The sequence below is a fragment of the Ovis canadensis genome, chromosome X, assembly GCF_042477335.2.
Source record: "Ovis canadensis isolate MfBH-ARS-UI-01 breed Bighorn chromosome X, ARS-UI_OviCan_v2, whole genome shotgun sequence".
Classification (NCBI taxonomy): domain Eukaryota; kingdom Metazoa; phylum Chordata; class Mammalia; order Artiodactyla; family Bovidae; genus Ovis; species Ovis canadensis.
In genome coordinates this window covers 9,033,652-9,057,180 of record NC_091727.1, presented here as the reverse complement: position 1 = coordinate 9,057,180, position 23,529 = coordinate 9,033,652, and the positions used below count along the sequence as shown (strand labels likewise).

Here is a 23,529-nt window from a genome sequence, read left to right as displayed (position 1 = left end):
TCCGGCGTAGCTGAGTCCTAAGGCTCTCGGGCATCTGTCTCTCCCCTAGGATACTCAGCCTGGGCCAGTCCTAGAGGGGATCCTGACATACTATGATATCACTGAGCTGCTGAGTCCACCAATGGGGAGGCCACTCCCACCTTGGACACTGCTAGGTCACAATGGATGGCCTTACTGTTTAGGCCCAGGAGAGTTAGTCTTTTCTGTTACTTATAGATGAAATAATCCTAAATGATGAAAGGTTTTACTTAGAGATACCATTCATGCTACTTTTGCTACAGTCTCTAAAACTATATAAATCCAAGACTGGGATGAGGGAAAAGGCAACTCAAGTACCTAAGATAGTGAGTACGTTGTATCTTAATGTGCTAAGGAGAGTGATAAACACTGGTGTAACTTAATAATATAACTCAAGAGTTTAAAGACAAATTCTCAGTTCCTGAAGTTTGCCAGTAAGTCTAATGGAAGCCATTTGCAGAATCCAGGGAAAAGCTCAAAACTCTGGACCCCATTTTTAATGGCATGTTGTTTAGTCACTAAGTCATGTCTACCTCTTTGTTACTCCATGGACTGTAGCCTGCCAGGCTCCTCTGCCCATGGGATTTCCCGGCAAAAATACTGGAGTGGGTTGCCATTTCCTTCTCCAGGGGATCCTCCCGACCCAGGGATAGAACCTGTGTCTCCTGCATTGGCAGGCGAGTTCTTTACCCCTGAATCACCTGGGAAGCCCTTTTATGGCACGTACACCACAACACTGAGAAAAAGAAACGTCTCTGCTGAGACACGTCTCTAATCTCAAGATTTAGGATAAATACCAGACTTTCACCTCTGAAGCTCCCTTCTCATCTGAATAGTCTGAGTGGGCAGAACTATTAAACAGTTTCAGGAGGCCGTGCAGGCGTAAAGCACTGCTTTGGATGATATAAGAAGGTTAAGGCTTAGCTGGACCTCAGCAGTATAAATTATTATACCTGGCTACAACAATGTAACTTTCATATTAATTTCATCTATTCTCAGAAATTATTTTTTATTCCCCTTTGGAATGAGAATTTTATTCTTTTTTTTTTATTGCACCTTTCTTTTCTTTAAATATATATATTTTTTAAATTGAAAAATGTTTACAATATTGTCATGGTTTTTACCATACATCAACATGAACTGGCCACAGGCATACATATGTCCCCTCCCTCCTGAACCTCCCTCCCCAACCCATCAGTCCAGGTTGTCACAGAGCACTGCCTCTTGTGAGAGATGACGAGTATGTTTCCCTGCTTTTATAGACAAAGGCTGAGTGGGCAATGATTTGATCTACATCAGGCCATCAGTCAAAGAGGGACTTCTGTCTAGAATGTGGGCTCCTGGGGGTCAGATTAGCTTTTCCAACGGAAGAAGAAATGGGCCTCCGGCTCCCCAGTGCCCAAGAAGTGAACTCAGTCTGTGTTTAGCGCTCTGAATGCTGCAGACCCCAGTCATTACTTCAGATTTCGATTTCATGGGCTATTAAAAGGGGGAAATGTGTCCATCCATGCGTCCATCTGTGTCTGTCTCCATCTCCTCTTACATCTCTGGACCATGAGAACCCAAGATCGCCCCAGGCAGAGGCCATGCTTTTCAAAGAGGGTAGCCCTTGTCCAAAGACATCCTGTGAGCAGACTATGCCTTTGGACCAGGTGCACGCCTCCAGGAGTCAGCACTGCAGGCACCTGCTCGAGGGAGCCCAGGAGTACTCGGGCACAAAGGACAGCAAGCCTGGACAGTTGCCGTGCTGACAGGCAGTAATTACCAGAGCCGACCAAGACGTGTCTATAATCAGGCGAGGCCAAATGAAGAGGGCACGACCTCTTTCTTAAAGGCACCATAAGCAAAGGGACAAAAAAAAAAAAAAATCAAATGAGCCCTCTCAGAGGCAACTTATACAAGTAACACAAAAGGCCACTGAATCCAAACCAAGAATTCCCTCTCTCAGGCAGACTGGGAGATCTGATGGACATGTGAGCTCGGCGACAGCCTTTGAGGTTGAGTCCTGCCAACTAATACCTGGGAAGATGCTGCGTGAGCCATTTTTCCCCTGCCTGCTCCAACATGCCTGTGAGCAGGAAGATGAAGGGCTGAATGGGTGGACGGTGGCCCTTATCCCAGGCTAGGCAGGAGATGAGAAACCCTCACCAGGGAAAGAAGGCCAGATAGTCTTTGTGGGATGGGCCGGGAGCCTCAGAAAGAATGCAAGCCAGACTGAGGACTGATAAGGTCAAGCCTCTCCAGGCTTGAGCCAGGAATTCAGGGCGGGTCAGCGCTTTCTCACCGGAGATAAGGCTGACTTTTTTCCCAGGCACCAAAGAGACTTGTGCTGGAGGATTCTGGGAGATCCCAGGAGCCTGGGGAACAAACAAGTCATACTCCTGCCGCTGGAAGAAAGGGTCATGATCAGTGGATCTCAACTCTGGGAATCCCCTGGGAAGCTTTTTTTTTTTTTTTTTTTAAGTGTCTGGCCCCAGTCAAGGCCAATTAAATCCAAATGTCTAGGGGTGGGAGTAGGGACCAGGCTGTAAGATGTTTTAAAAGCCCTTCAAGAGATTTCTCTAGTGCAGCCACAGTTGATAACCACTGTGTGACAATTCTTCTGCAAAGAACCAGATAGTAAATATTTCTGGCTTTGTGGGCCACACCGTCTGTCTCAGTCCCTCAACTCTGCTCCTGTACCTGCTACAGACAATGGTTAAGTGAATGGACCTGGCTAGGTCCCAATAAAATCTTATTTACACAACACCCTGAGTGCCTAGGATTCAGCCTGTGGGCCAAACTTTGCTGACCCGTGGTTCAGACTATAATTTACCCCAAGCAAGAATTCCTTCCAAAAGGTCCTGCAATGGTCACATACTTCATCGGAATGCAGCTGGAGGCCAGTTTCTCAAGAAGAATGAAAAAAAAAAAAAGTTTCTGAAATAACGAATGTATTTAGTGTTAAAAGAAAATAAACAGAAAAACATACTGCAATGAAGAAAGTAGGAGAAAACTCTACAAGATGGAGCTGCAGAGAAAGTACTCGGTGTGTCTCAGAAACAGTCTATGGTAGAGAAGTTCCACGGCAGGGCTCTGTAGAGCATCACACAGGACCAGGGCCCCTGTCAGCTAGTTCCTGAGCATAAAGAACTATAGCCGAGTTGGGCTCCTAGTCTCAAGGGGACGTGTCTGCTCAAAGCCAGAAAAGCAGAATCTGCTTTGGTCAGAGACAAGAAAGGTTAACGCTTGGATATTCTCAGACACCAGATGGCCCAATATTGATGTGAAATTTTTCCTCTCCAACAAACAAGAGATTTATTGTGGACTTCCATAACTCAGGGGGAAATCTGTGAAGGCTGTGGAAGAGAGTGTTTGCCCTCCCCCATGCCCTTTTGCTCCAATATTAGAAATGGCTGTTTACCTTTATTGCCTCATTTCCCCCCTATAATCAGCCATGACAGATAAATTGTGTCCCCCCCAACACCAGGTGCTAAGGAACTCTCTGTTGAAAACTAAACAACTAGTCTGGCTATCCCACTGTGGGCCATGAGGAAATCGAGAAGTAAAAAGATCTCTGCCTATCACGTGTCCCTTCAGGTGCTGTGAAATTGCCAGACGACTTGTCAGTTTACAGTCGGTCCTTATTTCCGGGTCACTTGAACATGGGAGGGCAGGCTGTTTTAAAATCACATGATCCATTCTTCCAAGCTGACTCTTCCATGTCTCCAAAATAGTATACACAGCACTGATAACTAGCTCCACCAAAGATCTGGGCTCAAATCCAAGGTCTACCATTTATCGGAAGTGTAACCTTCAAGAAGATCAGTCTACTGAATATTGTTTCTTGTGTGTACAAGGAAAGTAACATCACCGTGTTACAATGCTTCATGATGTTGCAGTCGCAACAATTCAGGAAAACACTAGGCCATTCAATGATGGTTCCTTTAGTTTGAGTCACTTTCAATGAAGGAAGTTACGGGCGCTAAGTCCCAAGGTCCTTCTGCTGCCAGTACCTAAGCAAAGAGACACCTCCCTGCTTTGGATGATTAACAATGTGAGTGATCTAGGCTGTGTGAGACCTGTTGGGTGGCCAACAGGGGCCCAGGTGTGCCACAGATCCTGCCACCAACAGCTCCTGACATGGGCCCAGACCTTACAGAGGTCTGGGCTGTTATAGCACAAGCCACCAGAATGACTGTCTTGAACTTTAGCCTGTGGCCAGAAATAGTTTGTCTGAGTCATATGTAACAGAAGTATCCTCAATGGAGTTCAGGTTAAATGGCAAATGGAAGGAGCTTGGTGAAAACCCAGGAACAGCAGCTACTTGATAAAATGCTTGGATTAATTCCTAGATTCCATTCACAGTTTTTCTCCCTGAGGAGACAGGCTGTAGGAAGAGCCACTGGCATTTCCAGCCCTTCATGAAAACAGGGAGGCCCCACCTGGCCTCCTCTACTGCATGAGTAGAAGCAGAGATGGAGTCTATGCCAGCACCTCTTGTGGGTTGGGAGGTGGAGTCTCAGAATCTCAAATCAACACCACAGAGTCATCACCTTCCTTGACTCAATGTTTCTTCATACACTACTTTAAAGACAGCATCTGGACTGTTACTTTTTTACTGTGCATTGATAAAATTTTACAGGGCACAGGAAGAATGAAATTACCTGCAACTCCCTATTTTCCCAAATGTCTGGGGAGGGAAAAGCCCATGGAAATATAAAAACTGATGCTGAGGGATGTCCCAACTCCTGGATATAAAAAGTCCTGGATATTTTTATGCTCTAGGCTCCGCGATGCTCCAGGAATCTTCCCCTCCAGCTGGGTGTGGAATCCCATAGGCTGCAACCAGGTCTTCCTATATTTGCATCAAGGGTTCCAGTCCTGAGTCCCCACATGGTCTGCAACTGAAGTCCTGGCTGCACCAGTACAGTAACCAGTACATAGACATACCTCCTCTCTCTCTTTAAATTATTTATTTAATTTTAGGTTGTGCTTGGCATTTGGTGCTGCATAGTGGCTTTCTGTCATTGCAGAGAGCAGGGGCTACTCTTCCTTGAGGTGCGCAGGCTTCTCACTGCAGTGACTTCTCCTGTGATGAAACACGGGCTGTAGGGCACATGGGCTTAGTCGCCCTGCGGCATGTGGAATGTTCCCGGACGAGGAATGGAACTTGTGTCCCCTGCATTGGCAGGCGGATTCTTATCCATTGTACCACCAGGGAAGTCCAACATACCTTCTCGTCATCTAATATTTCCTTTCAATTGCTGGCAAGAAACTTCTTACCAAGTTCTTCTGTTATGTTCTTTTTTCCGTTCAATTCTTAGCAAGACTGATAGGCAAGTCTCTTTGGAAACCTAACCAAACCTGACCAGTTGCCTGGGAAGAAACACTCTATTAGGTTGAATCATATGAAACTGCCAATAACTGGCCCTTTTTAATCTACAAAAGTGACAATTTTATATGGCCCAACCTACTTCTACCAAGTAACTTTTGGAAAGGTCTGGAATCACTAACTATACTCTCAGAAACAGTTCTAAGCCACTGCTTCAACCAGATGCAACCTGGAGGCACAAGTCCATGAGATCATTTAAAAGAGACCATATGCTGAGCCATAAAGTCATCTCAATAGACGTTAAAAACTGAAATCTTACATAGTCTAGTCTCTGACCACAATCAAATTAGAAATCAACAACATCACACCTTTAAAAAGTTCCAATAGCTTACTTTTAAAACAATCCATGGGTCAAAATAAATCACAAAGAAAATGAGAAAATATTATGAATATTTGGTTCATAAAACATGAACCAAAATTTGTAGGATGCAGTTGAAGTAGTACTTAGAGGAGAATTTATACCTTTAGAGGCTATGTGAGAAAATGAGGTCTGAAATCAATGCTCTAAGCTCCCACTTTAGGAAGGCAGAAAAAGAAATTCAAGCCAAACTAAGTAGAATGAAGGAAAAACTAAAGAGAACAAATCAATTTAAAAAATTAAAAAATGATAAAAATAGGGGAAGAAAACAGAAAACCAAAACCCAGTTTGCTGTAATGCTACACATAATCGATAAAGGTTGAGCTCCACTGATTGAGAAAATAAAGCACAAATTATTATTATCACAAATAAGAGAGGACACTAGCTCAGAGTCTAGACATTGAAAGAATCACATGGGAATTCTATGAAAACTTCAAAAAACTTGACAGCTTGATCAGCGGTCAGCAGATTCCCTGTGGGCCAAATTCAGCTTGTTTCTTATTTTTATACTTTTTATCAGAATAAACCACACACGTCACTTACGTGTCATGTCTGGCTGCTTTTGCACTGTAACAACAGGGTTTGGTGGTTGCACCTGAGACCATATGACCTATGGCGCCTAAAACACTCACTATCTGATCCTTTACAGAAAAGCTTACTGATTTTTGGATTAGATGAAAGAGACAAATTCCTTGAAGCACACAAACATCAAAATTGACTCAAGAAAAACAGGAAAACCTGAACAGGCCCATGTCTATTAAAGGTACTGAATTTATAGTTACAAACATTCCTACAAAGAACCAGATGGCTTTTCGGGTGAATTCTATCAAACGGTTAAGAAAGTATCAACACTGGGCTTCCCAGGTGGCTCACTGGTAAAGAATTTGCCTGTCAATGAATTAAATATCAAACAAAGGTCCGTCTAGTCAAGGCTATGGTATTTCCAAGGGTCATGTATGGATGTGAGGGTTGGACTGTGAAGAAAGCTGAGCACTGAAGAACTGATGCTTTTGAACTGTGGTGTTGGAGAAGACTCTTGAGAGTCCCTCGGACTGCAAGGAGATCCAGCCAGTCCATTCTGAAGGAGATCAGCCCTGGGATTTCTTTGGAAGGAATGATGCTAAAGCTGAAACTCCACTACTTTGGCCACCTCATGCGAAGAGTTGACTCATTGGAAAAGACTCTGATGCTGGAAGGGATTGGGGGCAGGAGAAGAAGGTGATGACAGAGGATGAGATGGCTGGATGCCATCACCAACTAGATGGACGTGAGTCTGAGAGAACTCCGGGAGTTGGTGATGGGCAGGGAGGCCTGGTGTGCTGCGATTCGTGGGGTCGCAGAGTCAGACACAACTGAGCGACTGAACTGAACTGAACCAATCCCACACAAACTTTCCAAAAACTGGGGAGGAGGAAACATATCCCAGTTCATTTTGGGAGGTCAATATTATCCTGATACCAAAATCAGAAAAAGAGATGACAAATAAAGAAAATTACGAAGAAACCAGCTTTTCCTAAAAACTAGCATGGAGCTGACCCATCACATTCTGATGGACAGTAAAACAAACAAACAAGAAAAAACCTAGTACATACCAAGAGGCGAAGGGCAAGAGATGAAGCAGCCTGGAAACTACACACCATCATACCTGAGCCTGCAATCTTTTACGGTATATAGAAACACAGCTACCTAAATTTCTGCTACAGGGGGCAAACTCCACCCTCCGCTCTCTTCTCCACAGCTCGTATGGCTTATTCACCTTCGACAGCAGTTGCAGTAAAAAAGATGTCTGGCCCCCTCGCCTCAACTCCATTCTGACCTGCAACACAGGATAAACAAAGCTTTGAGCATGTCTTTAACGTTCAAAGCTGTGTCACCAGAGCTACACGCCTGGCAACATGGCACTCACGTCACAGGTAAGTCCCTCCAAGTCTCAATTAGATTTAGGTTTTCATAAGATAAAATCTAGTGGTACCAACTTCATACACTCTCCCCAAGCTCACTGCCACTGGGCGAGTCACAGCCACACACACCTTCAGTGGGCAGTTAAGTGTGACAACTCTGTCGAGAATGGACTGGCTCAGGCAGTGACTGAATGGGTCAGGAACCAGAGGTTTTGGCTTCTGAGTGATTCCTTCTGTTCCTGCGCATCTCCTGAGTCCTAATAACAGGAGCCCATGCTCGGCGGGCTCCGAAACTCAGAGGGGTTCCCTTTGGAGAACATCAGTGTGCATCCATCTTACTTGGGCAGAGTTCCCCACTTTTCCCCATGTTATACTGAGTTTCTCCACCTTCAGTGTCTTGCACAAGAAAGGATGCTATAAAGAGACAGGGGCCTGACATGTGTGGAGGCTCCTGAGCAATAAAACCATTGTAAGTAATTCCCCAGGATCACCCCAGATGAGCAGGGGTCTCCAGGGAAGCCCTTTTCCATGCTGACAAATGTGAGTTGGGAGGTGGTTTCGTATCACTATCTGAAACTGTGCTTGCCTGCTTTCTCCCTGCCCTCCCTCCCTACATGGAAACTCCAGGAGGGAAGGGGCCTCTCCTATCTCAGCTCCACCGTGTTGCGTGGGCACCTGAAAAACACTTGCCAATGGAGTGGTAGGGAGTGACCATTGGATGCCGGCATGGGAGGCTGACTACCTAACAGTAGGCGATCAGACACTTTATGCAGCTGTCTCGCTCAACTTGCGCCTGGGGTCTGTAGAGATCAGGATCCGCGGAGACCCAACTCTGGAAGCCCCACGTGCTCCTGGAGGGGGATGCTCAACTCACAGCTGGTGTACGAGCGGCTGTCGTCCTCACACATCTTGTGCAGCTGCTGGTACTCCTCCTGGGCCAGCTCGAAGCGCTGCTGCTTAATCTGGTAGATTTCTTTCTTGGCATTGAGAGCCTCCTGGGCTACAATTAAATACTCCTTTAGCATCCGTTCCTGCTCCCGCCTCCACTGCTCTCTGGGATCCTCAATCTGGGTCAGCTCTGAAACGGAAAGGGGAAGAACATGAGGGTCTTCCAAGTCCAATCTTTAGGCTGAATAATTGTGCAGTTACGTGTCTAATCAATACAAAAGTTAATGACTGACCATGATGTACACCATGAAAGCATCTGTATGCTGAACCCTCCCAGAGTCTGGGTCACCTCCTATCAACACAGCCATGTCTGGGTCGAGAAGAAAGCTCTGTAGATGCGTAAGGGAAGACGATACCAGACAATTTTTTTTAATTTTTTTAAAAGTTTTATTAAAGTAAAAAAGACATAGAGAAAGCTCCTCACATAGACTTCAGAAGGGAGCAGAAAGAGCGCCCCTTTAATTTATTTTTAATTAGAGGATAATTGCTTTACAATGCTGTTGGTTTCTGCCATACAACGTAAATCAGCCATTAGTGCACATATGTCTCCTCCCTCTTGAGCCTCCGTCCCATCTCCACCCCATCCCAGTCCTCTTAGGTTGTCACAGAGCCCTGGTTTGAGCTCCCTGCATCATACAGCAGCTTCCCACTAGCTATCTATGAGTAAATGTTGGTGGACAGGAACCCAAAGGAGCCCATCACTCTCAAACTAAGAGACACATACAACCTTTCTCTCCCTGCCTTTTTCAACCTGGGATGCTGTTGCCTCTGCTCTCCCTGGGACCAGCTCGCTCCTCTTCTCCTACCTCCCATGCCAGACCAGAACTTTCTGCATGGGAAATCCCCTTCATGGATTTCCTATAAATCCCCCACCTGCTGCTCTGGCTCTGTCATTTAACCAGCTCCTCAAAGGGTTCACGCCTACCTCTAGCTCCGACCTTTCTCCTGAGTGCCCGTCTTTTCTTTCCTCCTGCCTCCAAGAGGCATCACCACGCGGACGGACGCAAAGTACTTGTGAGTCACTGGTCCAAAACAACTCAGTCTCACACAGCACCCTTTTGCTACCCAAACCACAGCAACCCAAAGGAAGCCACACTGATGAGTGCCTGCTTCTCCACCTGCCCCCTTGGAATGAGTGGCTTCATCCTCATCGACCCACTGAGCCAACCGAGAACTTACCCTCAGAGTACACCTGCCCCTCATCCCTCACACAGACTATTTCATGGGCCCTCCAGAACTGGCCATTCCTGCCCCTGTGTATAATAGTGACTGATGCTGGGATGTCCCTCCTTCTCCCCTTAGTTCAATCAGACTCTCAGAACCTCTGTCCCAAAACACCTGCCTGCTTCATCCCACCAAAAGCCATCCTCTGAGCGCTCGCCACAGTCACCTTCCCAACTCTGCTTCCGATTCTATACCACGTGAGCCTCTTTTAAAGCACAAGGTCTTACCAGGGCATGATGAATGTTCTGGAATTAGAGATGATAGCTGGACAACACTCCATGCACCCAATACCACTGAACTGTACACTTTTCAATGGTGAACCTTACAGTCTGTGCCTCTCACCTCAAAATGGTTACAAATGTAAATTCTATGTCATCTCTACCCCCTCCCCCGCCCGCCCCACCACACATACACATACACAGGAGCACTCACTAGGATGTTTAAAGTAAGTTTCTTTTGAAATCTCCTTCGAGAAACATCCCCTAACCTCTTTCACACTGCTAGCCCAGGGCCCCCCCTGGAAAGCCTCTCTGGGTCTTAAAAGCTCCCATGGAGAAGTAAAAAATAACAAAACTCAGGGTCTTGACTTAGCCCTGGAGTTTAGATTCAGTGGACCTGGGTGGGAGGCAGGGGGAGGTCACAGCTGTTTTAAGTGCCCAGATGTCTCTGATGATGATTTAGGCATCAGACTCACCAAGATCAACAGGCATCGTATGCACTCTGTCCAGGGCCCCTGAGGGTCTTGGGAACCCCGAAGGTGACCAGCCCAGGGCCCCTCTGGTCCCTCACTGCACTGTCAATCAGCACAGTTCCAACTTAACATGTGACTGCTCAGGTTCTCTGTCTTTAAAGAGCTTTCCCCTTACATCTGTGCTAGCAAGAGTTAAGATTCCAGGGGAGCTTCCTTGGTAGTCCAGTGGCTAAGAATTCTCCCTGCAATGCAATGGACACGGGTTCAATCCCTGGTCTGGGCAGATTCCACATGCTGCACAGTAATTAAGCCTGTGTGTCACAGCTACTGAGCCCACACACTACAACTACTGAAGCCTGTGTGCCTAGAGCCTGTGTTTTACATCAAGAGAAGCCACTGCAAAGAGAAGCCTGAGCACTAGAACTAGAGAGTAGCTCCTGCTTACTGCAACTAGAGAAAGCCCACATCTGCAACAAAGACCCATCACAGTTTGGTTCGGTTTGGTTCAGTCACTCAGTCGTGTCTGACTCTCTGCAACCCCATGAATCGCAGCACGCCAGGCCTCCCTGTCCATCACCAACTCCCGGAGTTCACTCAGACTCACGTCCATCGAGTCCATGATGCCATCCAGCCATCTCATCCTCGGTCGTCCGCTTCTCCTCCTGCTCCCAATCTCTCCCAGCATCAGAGTCTTTTCCAATGAGTTAACTCTTCGCATGACGTGTCTAAAGTACTGGAGCTTCAGCTTTAGCATCAGTCCTTCCAAAGAAATCCCAGAGTTGATCTCCTTCAGAATGGACTGGTTGGATCTCCTTGCAGTCCAAGGTACTCTCAAGAGTCTTCTCCAACACCGCAGTACAAACGCATCAATTCTTCGGTGCTCAGCCTTCTTCACAGTCCAACTCTCACATCCACATATGACCACAGGAAAAACCATAGCCTTGACTAGATGGACCTTAGTCAGCAAAGTAATGTCTCTGCTTTTGAATATACTGTCTAGGTTGGTCATAACTTTTCTTCCAAGGAGGAAGCGTCTTTTAATTTCATGGCTGCAGTCACCATCTGCAGTGATTTTGGAGCCCAAAAAAATAAAGTCTGACACTGTTTCTACTGTTTCCCACCCTCCATCTATTTGCCATGTGATGGGACCGGATGCCATGATCTTCGTTTTCTGAATGTTGAGCTTTAAGCCAACTTTTTCACTCTCCTCTTTCACTTTCATCAAGAGGCTTTTTAGCTCCCATCACAGTAAATAAATAAATAAATAAATCTACAGAAAAGAAGAGCTTGATTCTGAGAAGCAAGTTTTCTGGAATGGCGTCTTTGGCCCATTATCACAATAAAAACCTTTCTTGTCCTCAGGGAAGAAAAAAAAGTTGAGTTCACTAAAGGTGTCAGAGAGAGGAGGTGGCATGACCCTGGAGATGACGTCTTCAGCCACATCCTCCATGGTGCTGGGTCACCCCAATTATACTCAAGGTGGTTGGAAGAAAGTCCTTGGTGATTACTTGGTTTCCTGGTTCGTGGCCATGTCTAATGTGTCATATCGAATCCTTGAGGGTGGATCCTGGGTCTCACTTTCCTGAGTGGCCAGCATGGAGGGGTGCTTTTTAAAACTTGCTGTGACTCAGTGAGCAGGCAAGCAAGGCACACCCACAGCAAAGAAGGGGACACAGCAGGAGGAGAGCAGGAGGAGAAGAGCCAGCACAAGGTGGTCCTGGGCCTTGGCAGGCTTTCCAGAAAAGTCATGCAAGGCCGATCCCTGTGCCGTTCAGTAACGCCACCCGGGCCCGGAGACAGTGGAGCCCTGACCTGAGGGGAAGGTGGCCCAGATGGCCAGAAACTCCAGTTGCATGCAGCCCTGAGGTGCTCGGCAGCCAGGCCAGGGGACTGTGGCCCCTGGGTGCAATCTTGCTAAGCACCACGTCCATCCTGTCAGCAGTGGATCTGCCTAAGAAGCCCTCCTGCCCATGGGGTAACCACAGCAGAGGGTGGCAAAGCTGGGGCCACACTCACCCCTCTGCTCAGGCATTGGTTAAGAGCCAAATCACTGCAGGCTGAGTGCCTGAAAATGCCCCCAGACAACACCAAGTGTCCCTTGGAGGTAACGCCAGCCCTGGATGAGAACCACTGCTCCCAACAATTCTACAGAGAAGGCTGGCATGGTCTAGGACCTGTGATTTTAGCTGTGGTCTTTACATCATTTTCTCCCTTCCCAAAGCTCCAAAAAGTTTGGCACATTACAGTTAAAAATCAAAGGGATAAGACAAAATGAAGTTCAGATCATCATTTGGGCATTCATTGTTAGAAGAACTTGTAAATTCCACTCTGCAAGAAATACTCTCCTCATTTGGTTAGCAACTTCTATTACCAGACTGCCTGGGAAATTTATAAAATTTATTCCTTCTATCAGGTATTGAAACTCTGCATTCAACATATTCCATGCAGTCCTGGGCAACATACAGGGCAACATACAAGCCAACATACAATCGCTTCAATTTTTGAACAACTCAGCTAACGAAGACTTCAGATGACATTTATAAAATCTAGTTTAATGCTGTGTTGGAGAGTGAGTAACAATTGTTTCACTCTACAGAAAGAGTTCCTAGCATCTGTGAGATCAACATGAAAACTCAACCATATATAACAACTCAAGTGTGGCATTCTACTTACTATTTATGTGGTCCATGTAATAAATTCCAATTTGTTTATCATATACAGTTTCCCATCCTAAAGGAAGTTCATCCCCAACACAGTCAGCAAAGGTCAATGGCTTTGTTATCCTGCAAAATAAAATTACGAAAGCAAATATGAAAGTGAGGTCAGGTTCACCTAAGTTTGCTGAGCCAACTCTAGAATTTGGTTTCAATACAAAATTCTGTATCATCTTAACAAACTGACTGCTTTTGTTCCAAGTATTTGGTTGGAAAAGTCAGTCACTGACTTTGCCTAAATAATCATCAGTAACAGTATCAGTATACTCATGGTTAAAAGCATGACTATCCCACAACGCAACCTTAAACACCAGTGAAAACAGATATTGACAGTTACAAAACAGGTAAAACAAGCATCTCCGAAGCTGTATGCTTAATGAGTTGATGACAATGGAATGTGGCTCTGCCACAACATGAGAGCACCTATGTTTTGTTCTCATTCTCTGACAAATGTTCCCCGGTCTCAACTTTCGGTTTCTGTACATTACAGTGTCAATGTATTTAAAATGTATTTGTAAGTTTCATCTATACCCCAACCCCCACCGGGCATAAGCAAAGGAGTTAAATGTTTACCACTGACCAAAGGCAAAAAGCCAAACAAGCATGGTAACGATACAAGGAGATGCCTACTAAATACTGCCTGGATTCCTTACTCAGTAGGCGTCAGAAACTGCAAAGGATCCTCTTTGTTTTCTGGCAAAAAACAACAAAAGCATATTGTCTACAGACGTTTCTCCTTGAAGTCAATCTGATCCAGGAAAGCTTGGCTTGACACAGAGAGATAAAGGAAAGGTTTTCCAGATAAGCAGAACCTCCCCCTCCCCTACATCTCATGATCACAGAGATTGACAGGACAGCTGTGGTATAAAACAGGCCACCCCTAAAATTGTCTGAGTCAGGGCAGCTATCTATTCAGTTGTCTCTAAAACTGCACAGTGACTGGTATGCATGAGAATCTGATAACCTAAATTTCACTAACTCAATCTTCCCACATCTCTGTTTCAGTCTCTCGCCCCAGAAAAGTGAGACACCACAACCACTGCCAAACCCCACAAGACCAGTATGAATTTTGAACATGTTATTTCCCCAAACTGGTTTGACAACAAAGTTCTGTCTCTCTCAGCAGCTTTTACAAACTGATCAGCACCATCAGAACAACACTAATCGGTCTCATCTTCATTTTAAACATATGGTTTTAAGAAGTTAGGAGTCAATATCAAAACAGAAATATACATATAGAAAGTAAAACACATCCTTGGAAATCCTCTTAAATACAATGCGCTCAAAACCCTACAACATCACAAGATGAGCCTACTGCATACCCTTTGTCCTGGCCCCAAACACCAACGTCCACAGCACAGTTCCTTTACAGGTAGGGAATGGGATAGTGGTGGCATGGTTCCAAGTCAAACAAGTAACGGCAGGGTGTTGTGCATGACTCAAGTCCTGAATGGGACCAAACCACAACACAGTGTCACCTGAAGATAAACTGAGTTCTGAGCACATCTCTGCTATTCTAGATTCACGCATAAGCCTAGAGAAAATGGCCAAGCACAGGAGCATTCAAAGCATCTCTTATATATATGACCTCATTTAGTCAACAAACATATGTGGGAAGCCTGCTCTTCCAGCGCTGCTGAACCCAGCTCACTTAATTTGTGTCGTTGTTGTTGTTGAGTCGCTAAGTTGTATCCGACTCTTTGTGACCCCCATGTACTGTAGCCCACCAGGCTCCTCTGCCCATGGAATTCTCCAGGCCAGAATACTGCAGTGGGTTGCCATTTCCTCCTCCCAGGATCTTCCTGACCCCGGGATCGAATCCATGTCTCCTGTGTCTCCAGCACTGCAGGCGGATTCTTTGCCTGCTGAGCCGTCAGGGAAGCCCCTGGAGGATGTGTCATCCTGATAAATAGATGGATAAATCCGAACAGCAGATTCAGAGAACAATGACCCTGTCTCAACTGCCTTTGACCCCCAGCACCTGGCCTAAGAATAAGTACGTTGCAGTTTTACAAACATTTTGTTCATTAAGGGAAGGAGAATTAATATATTTTACAGTAAAGAATCCGCCTGTCAATGCAGGAGACACAAGGGACATGGGTTAGATCCCTGGGTTGGGAAGATCCCCTGGAGAAGGGCATGGCAATGCACTCCAGTATTCCTGCCTGGAAAATCCCATGGACAGAGAAACCTAGCAGGCTACAGTCCATGGGGTTGCAAAGAGTTGGACATGACTAAGCGACTAAGCACATAACTCAAGCACTCTCCTACAATCAGTAGATACATTATTTCCTAATAGATATATTATTTCCTAATTTCCACTAGTGTAAGTATTCACGATTCAACATTTCAACAATTTCTCAAATAGTCGAAGAGTTTCCATGTAAGCCAGAAATCCTACACCTATGTGTATACCTACGAGAAACGAAAATATATATCCACCCAAAAGAATGTCCATAGCAGCATTATTCGCCGTAGCCAAAAGGTGAAAACAACTAAGGGCCATCAACTGATGAATGGACAAATAAAATGTGGTCTATGGATGGAATGTGATTCAGTCATAAAAAAAGAATGAAGTACTGGCAAACACTACAATATGGATGAACTTTGAAGTTACTGTGCTGGGTGACAGAAGCCAGACACAGAGGCTACATGCTGTATGCATTCATCTACGAGAAATGTCCAGAACATGCAAGTTCACAGAGACAGAGGGTAGATCAGTGATTTCAGGGGTTGGAGATAAAGTGGGAATGGGGTGTGATTGCTAAGAGGTTGTTAGGCTTCCTTTAGGGGGTAATTACACTAAGAACTAGTGAATGGCATGCTTTAAAGGGAAACTTCTATGGTATACATGAATTATATCTTCATTTAAAAAACTATGACGAAGGGAACATCTTTATGCATACAGCTTGTAAACTGGATTTACAATTATTTTCTTTGAAAGATTCCAGAAATAAACTTACAGTGTTAAAGGATATGAAGCTCTTTTCTCTTTATCGTAAATCCAATGTAAAATATTCAGACAGTAAAATATAAAGCATAGGAAATAAAAGCACCTATGATCCAGAAGTCCTGGATTGATGGTTTAGCTTATTTTCCTACATTTCTCCACAGCTGATATCACACTAGATACAATTTCATACACTCATTTTTTTTCCCCTCGTGTCCTTTAAGTCTCTGTCACCATTGCTTTCTATCATGTGAGAATCTTCTGCCACATGCAGTGAACCGTAACTGTTTTACCAGGAACCTCAAGTCATCAATTTAGCCACGTTCCAATGTTCTGTTCTTTCTTATAAATAATGGATGTGAGCTTATAGCAAACCCTTGATGCACACTGCCAAACTGCTTTAACATCAGCACATGCTCCTAGCAGTGGAATAAGAAATGGGCTTTTTCATCACCCTGTGGGGATCTCTTGAATACATTTGTTCAAGGGCTCAGGACAAACCTGGACAGCACGAGCATGCTTCACTATCAAGGAACTAGCAGGTATGGCGCACAACATAAGTGCCTCAGCATTTTCAGAATGTGGAGGAGCTGGGTGATGAACTGAGGGGCTGGGCACTCAGTGTTCCCCAAGGCGAAGCCCCTGTGTGGTCATTTCTCCCCAGTCTCCTCCTATCTGAGCAACACTGACCCGGAGTCGCTGACTTCCCCACTTCTCAAACAGCTCCTGTTGGCCTCCGCAGAGGAAATGAATACGTTTTGCTGGTCGTTCTTATTAGACTTGGTCCACAGGAAGGGGGAGAATCTGGAGGATGCAGACATGGGCTTCTTTTTGTTCCCTTTCGCCTACTGCATCCTGTAGGGCTCTTTAAGAAGTGGCACTGGGGGGTTTCCCTGGTGGCTTAGTGGTATAGAATCTGCCTGCCAACACAGGAGACATAGGTTTGATCCCTGGTCAGGGAAGATCCTACACGCCACAGAACAACTAAGCCCCTGCGCCACAACTACTGAGCCTGTGCTCTGCAAAAAGAGAATCCACCACAGTGAGAAGCCTGTGTGCCACAGCTAGAGGAAAAGCCTGTGGAGCAACAAAGATAAAGAAAATAACATAACAACAAAATAAAATAACAACAAAAAAGAAGCGGCACTGGACCATCTCAGCCATTACCAGTTCCCAGAGAAACTGCCGAGAAACCTTGGATAAGTCATTCCTTCTGTTCCTGGGCCTGCCTCAGTTTCCTAGTCTTTAAAATGGAGGTGATCTGATGAATCTCATGGGGTCCTGCTGGCTGGGTGTGGCCTCCTGAGTTATAGCACGGAGACCAGCTCCATCCACTCCACCTCCTGCCTCCCCCTCCACCTCCAATAGACTTGCTTGAGACTGTACTAGTCTTATGTTGTTGTGACCAACTGCCACAAAGTAGGTGACATTAAACAACATGTGTCATCTTTCAGCTCAGGAGACTGGAAGCCCAGATTGATTATACTGAACTAAAACCAAGATGTCCATAGACTGCATTCTCTGGAGGCCCTAGGGAGAAGCCATTCTCTCGTTTTCCAGCTTTGAGACTGCTGGCATCCGTGGTGGCTTCCAGCATCTTGAAAGCCAGCCATGGTCAGTAGGGTCTTTTCCAGGCATCTTCCCTCTGCTTTTCATTGACTCAAACAAAAAAATAACACTTACAGTTCACACGCAGATTCACAGGCTAATCTGAAGAGCAAACAGCTCCTCAAACAAATCTTAGGGGAAGAGGAGACACAGGTTTCATGAATAGCAGTGAATCCACAAGACAAATGATCACAGAGACTCACATGCAGGTAAAACCTTTTCCCCCAGTAGCACAAGACTGCAACTGCAGACCTCCAGTCTCCACCATCTTTGATTTAAAAAACAAAAGCCCAGCAGCAGACTCACTGCTTCAGTGGCAACAGGTGTTCCCACTATCTTTGATGCCTCAACCAGATACCTCTCACTGAGATTTGTCTATGTGTCATTCTGAGGGACCAAACATCATTTAGGGACGCACTTGTGTTCCTGAACCTCCGCATGCAAACCCAGGTGGCATCGTGAATGGAAGGGAACAGCTTTTTGCAGTGGAGAAATGGGCTGGCTAGCCTGAAAGGAGGTGGAACCTGACCACAGTCAACTCACTCAAGTTCAAAACTCACTGTTACTGAAATCCCAGTGGGGGTATCAATTGGGTCATAGAACCCCATTGAGAATCATGGCAAATGCAACTTTCATTAGTCACAATAGAACAGTTCTGCTTGGTCAGGTGAGCCAATATTTAAAGGCTACCCTCCTATAAGTCCACTTTTGTTACCCAAAGCAATTGAGTAGGAATAAGACAAACAGTTCCACCAAACCTCTGCTTCATCTTCCTCTTGGGCTCACAGAAAAATCACATTCTCCAGCCTCCGTGTAGCTGAGTGGAGCCCCATGGCCTGGCTCTAGCCAATCAGTTGCAGGCAAAGGTAACGTACACCCCTTCCAGGCTTGTCCCACAAGCTCCTGGCAGGACCCTCCATGCCCTCTCACATCTTTTGTCTGTCAGCCAGAAACAAACAACTCAGCAGAGAATGAGTGCTACAGTCTGAATATGTGTCCCCCAGAATTCACATGTTGAAATACCCAACATGGTGGAATTAGGAGGTGGAACCTGAGGGAAGTGTTTGGGTCATGAGGGTGCAGCCCTTGGGAATAGGATTAGTGCCCTTATAGAAAACCCTAGAGAGCTCCATAACATTCCCACCTTGTGAGGACGCAATGAGGAGCTGCTGGCTCTGAACTATGGAGAGAGCTCTTACCAGAACCTGACCATGTTGGAGCCTTGATCTTTGATCTCCAGCCTCTCAAACTGTGAGAAAAACATGTCTGCTGGTTATAAGCAAACCAGACTGCGATATTCTGTAATAGCAGCATGGGTGGAGTAAGACCAGAGCAAAACCTGAGAAGTTGAGAGAACCAAGCCACGGAAGAAGTCTGGGTGGATCAAAGAGTCTGGAGAGCCCCTTCTCCACCCCGATAGGCCACATTAAATTGACATAAGCAACAAACTTCTATTCTGTTAAGCAACTGAGACTTTGAGTTGTTTGTTAGAACAGTCAGCTAACTAACACATCTGGGGATCTGGAAAAAGGAGATAAATACTCAGAACCTGCAAGAAGTCTGAACATTTAACCTTATTTGGTTATGTGAGCATTGTTAGTGATTCAGAGCATGTTAGCCAAGTATAGATATTATTGGGAAAGGGCTGGATATCTTATATTTCTCCTGCCATGGAGCCTGGAGAGGGAAGGGGTGAGCAGGACCACTGTCCATATTTCTGTTATTGACAGCACTTACCACTTTGTAATCACACAGGTTCACACACTGGTGAACAGAAGTCACAACACCTGAAAAAGACCACGAACTGGTGACTAAGTAAGGTCCTTCACAGTGTATGTTCTGTTAAATCACACTGACAATGTGTGATTGTCACAATGTGTCCATTGTCCACAATGGATGGACACTGCCACAACTTGTAAAGGTGTCATGGGAGAAAAAAGTCCAACTGAGGCAACTATATTTTTAAGAACTTACTAGTGAGGATGAGCCTGGGAAAATGACTGTTTGGCTGTGCCTCAGTTTTCTCATCTTTACTATGGGGTGGTGGAGCTGAAAGGCTGTAACCATTACAAAGATTTGGGGCACTTTTTACATACTGCGTAAACATACATTTTCCTTCCATGCTATATTTTCCCTCTAAAAACTGGGGGAATGTGATCATTATTCTCATTTGGCAGTATAATACTGTACGAGTGGAACAACATAGTTTAAAATCCTAGGACTGAGGTGCTAGAATGGAGGGGTGAGCAAGAGACTGTCCTTCACAAGCCTCTGGTGGGGATCTGGAAAGAGCCAGGTTCCTAAGAGCATAAAACCTCTGGCAGGGAACTGCTTCCCTTCCCTCAACACCCACTGCCCCCACGCCCCCGGCCCCATCTGTCCACCCACCTGCCTAGCAAGCTCTGCTTGAACAGCTATTCTCAAACTTGGAGCACTCTCTCTTTCCCATGCATCCCTCCTGCCCTCTTCCTGCTCAATCTTGTTCCATCTTCCAAGATTTGATGCAGATCCCTCCTGTCCAGGGTCTTCCTTGGTAGATCAGGTGGTAAAGAATCCGCCTGCAATGCAGGAGATGCAGGTTCAATTCCTGGGTGGGGAAGATCCCCTGGAGGAGGGCCTGGCAACCCACTCCAGTATTCTTGCCTGGAGAATCCAATGGACAGAGGAGCCTAGTGTCAAAGAGTTGGACATGAGTGAGTGAATTTCACTTTCACTTTCCTCCTGTCCAGCCCCAGCCCACTGCAGCAGGAAGTAAGCTGTCCTTTCTTGCGCCAGCCTCAGCATTTCCTCTCTCCTCCTGGGACATTTCCTAAACTCTATGTAGAATGTGGTTATCGGCTCACACAGCACCTCCCAGAATATTTGTTTCCTCTGGGCAAGACTGGCACCTCCTCTGGCTCTGATCTGCCCCCACAGAGTTCCACAGCGCACCCACTAGGTGCTTGGCTGCACACACAGCATGAGTCAGACACAACCCAATCGATGGCAAAGGCAGCCTGCCACCCAATATACATCCACACCGCTCAAGAGCTGTTCTCCCACATCTTTGTATTCACAGAATATGCTCACGAGCAGGTGTGCAGATCTGAGATTGGAGAGACTGGATGCAAGAGAGAGGGTTGCTGCACGGTGGATGCAGGCTTCCTCTTCAGGGCTGGGAGGGACAGGTGCTTGGGGTATATTTACCAGAGCGCCAGGAAAGGTGGGCAACTGCATCCTGGACGCACAGTGCTAACAACAGAGAGCCAGTGTGGGCTGGAGGGCCCTCACTGGGAGACCCACAGTCAGCTCAGGGCCTTCCAATCTGCCACAGCTGCTTTCCTCCAAGCCCCCGGCACCCACCCAAACCAGCCCTCAGAATCTAGTCCACTTCTGATGGACGCCAATGGCTCCTCCTCCCTGGGCTCCCAACCAGGCTGGCTGGCCACTGTGGAGAAGCCCAGCCCCTGGAGTTCTAAGCTGGGGGGCATGGAGAAATGATGACTCCCAAGAGTCTGATTTCTGGAACCCGCCATTTACAAAGAGGAACCAGGAGAGCAGGCATTCCAAAATAAACAGGCAGAAAGCAGATCCGAGGCTGTCGGAGACTAGAGTGGGAAAGTGGGGGATGGAAGATGGAAATGTTCTAACACCAAATTGAGGTGATGGTCATCCAGCTGCATTCAGTCACTACAACTCAGTGAACTACACTAAAATGGTGACTTTTGTGGTATGTAAATTGCTGTTGTTGTTTTGTCACTTTCCGTGTTGGACTCTTTGCGATCCTATGAATTGTGGCCCGCCAAGCTTCTCTGTCCATGGGATTCTCCAGTCAAGAATACTGGAGTGGGGGACTTCCCTGGTGGTCCAGTGGATGAGACTCTAAGCTCCCAATGCAGGGGGCTGAGGTTCTATTCCTGGTCAGGGAACTAGATCTACATGCGGTAACTAAAAGTTAGTGTGCCACAACTAAGACCTGGCATGGCTAAATAAATAAATTAAATAAATATTTAAATCTTAAAAAAGAAGAAGACTGGAGTGGGTGGCCATTCCCTTCTCCAGGGGGTCTTCTGGGATTAGGGATCAAATCCACATCTCCTGTGTTGCAGGCGAATCCTTTACCACTGAGCCACCTGAGAAGCCCTGGTATGTAAATTACACCTTACTAAAAGGTATGTTAAAAAATAAATACACACATGCACTGAGACTCCTAACAAGTACTTCATTTACAGTGGGAAGAGACAATTTCAGGATTCCAAGTCATATGAAATTCTGGAGAGAAGGAAAAAAAAAAAAACCAAGGACATAGGTGACTGTCATCTCACTCATGTTAAGCTGTTATCTGGTGATTTTGATTCATACATTCTAAGTCATGGCTGATCAATGTCCCAGAAGTCTTCCAAATCGCTAAACACATATTAAAACATTCTCTAAACCCATCATTCCCAGTCCTCTGTATTTGAGTCACATTACTCAACATCATGCTCGTGCTATAGCCACAGCCCATCAGTGAGCTCTGAAATTGACAGAGTATGTCCCAATCAGTGTTTTGGTTTAAAAAGAAAATACTGGAGCATATAACACCACACAAGGCTAAGATGGTACATACTATGTCATGAAACTTTTCTTTCCGTTGCACATGTGACACAAATGCTCTCCTACTTTCTGGAGCAGTCAGCAGTACTTAGAAAGGCAATGCTCCACGATATACCTACAGGTGAGTGTATCCAGTCACACAAGGACCACCGTGCTCAATGTGTGGGGCTCCTGCCCACCAGCCTGCAGGTTTTGCAGACAGCACTGAAAGTGTACAGCCACAGCCATGAGCCCCCATTGTGCTCAGGCGGATGGGAGAAATCTTCCTCAATCAGCACCATTATCACCATCTCCACTTTACCTAGGAGGGCCATGAGTTCAGGGATGTGCACCTAAGAACTGGCGAGACCAGGAGGAGATTCCTGCACGGGTCACCGGGGGCTCTCTGCACGTCCATCAAGTGCAAAGAAGGGATTCCAGGCAAGAATAAAGGGTTCCTGTCAGCCAGGAACCACCATCTCTGAGAAAAATACTAGAAATTAAGATGCTGAATAAGCTTAATAAGAATAAGCATGCGTGCGTGTGTACTTAAGTCACTTCATTAGTGTCCAACTCTGTGCGACTCTATAGACTGCAGCCTGCTGGGCTCCTCCATCCGTGGGAATCTCCAGGCAATAATATTGGAGTGGGTTGCCGTGCCCTTCTCCAATAGGTCTTCCCAATCCAGGGATTGAACCCAAGTATCTTATGTCTCCTGCATGAGCAGGTGGGTTCTTTACCACTAGCACCACCTGGGAAGCCCAAGGATAAGGATATACGCACCATATGCAGATTTTCAGTAATCTTTATCCTTCTTAACTCTCCTGACAAATTGCTAATGATGATTGCTCCAAAGAGATTACAGTTTGGGAAGTTAATGACCATCTTCTTATTTTTAATATGACCAAAATGACAGAAGAGGAATTTAAAATACTCCTCAAAAAAAAAAAAAAGTACAGTATTATAAACTTTTGGTTCTTACTACTGAGTACAACAGACAGGAAGGGATATTTAAAAATCAAAAGGGGAGGTTTTAAGGAAGGATTTGGGGAAAAAAAAAAAACCCAGCAACAATTGACGGAAGAAGAAAATTCAACTGAAATAGGAGAGGAAAACCCCACTGGCCAAGGAGAGCAAAGAGACCCAACAATAACATTCTTTAGAAATGGCATCACATGGGGAGGCGACT

General features: G+C 45.8%; 1 protein-coding gene across 4 annotated transcripts in view; it reads right to left on the bottom strand.

The window, feature by feature from the left end:
• The window catches only part of WWC3 (WWC family member 3), a 108,372-nt gene that overhangs the window by 57,496 nt on the left and 27,347 nt on the right, over window positions 1-23,529 (bottom strand). For 2 of the 4 annotated variants that reach the window (XM_070289719.1, XM_070289717.1), the window contains exons 2-4: window positions 13,188-13,297; window positions 8,526-8,729; window positions 7,507-7,566 (exon numbers count right to left, since the gene is read on the bottom strand). In XM_070289719.1, the coding sequence (XP_070145820.1) occupies window positions 7,507-7,566; window positions 8,526-8,729; window positions 13,188-13,297 (374 nt within the window). The remainder of the gene's footprint in view (window positions 1-7,506; window positions 7,567-8,525; window positions 8,730-13,187; window positions 13,298-23,529) is intronic. The other 2 variants (XM_070289718.1, XM_070289720.1) reach the window with 1 other exon arrangement.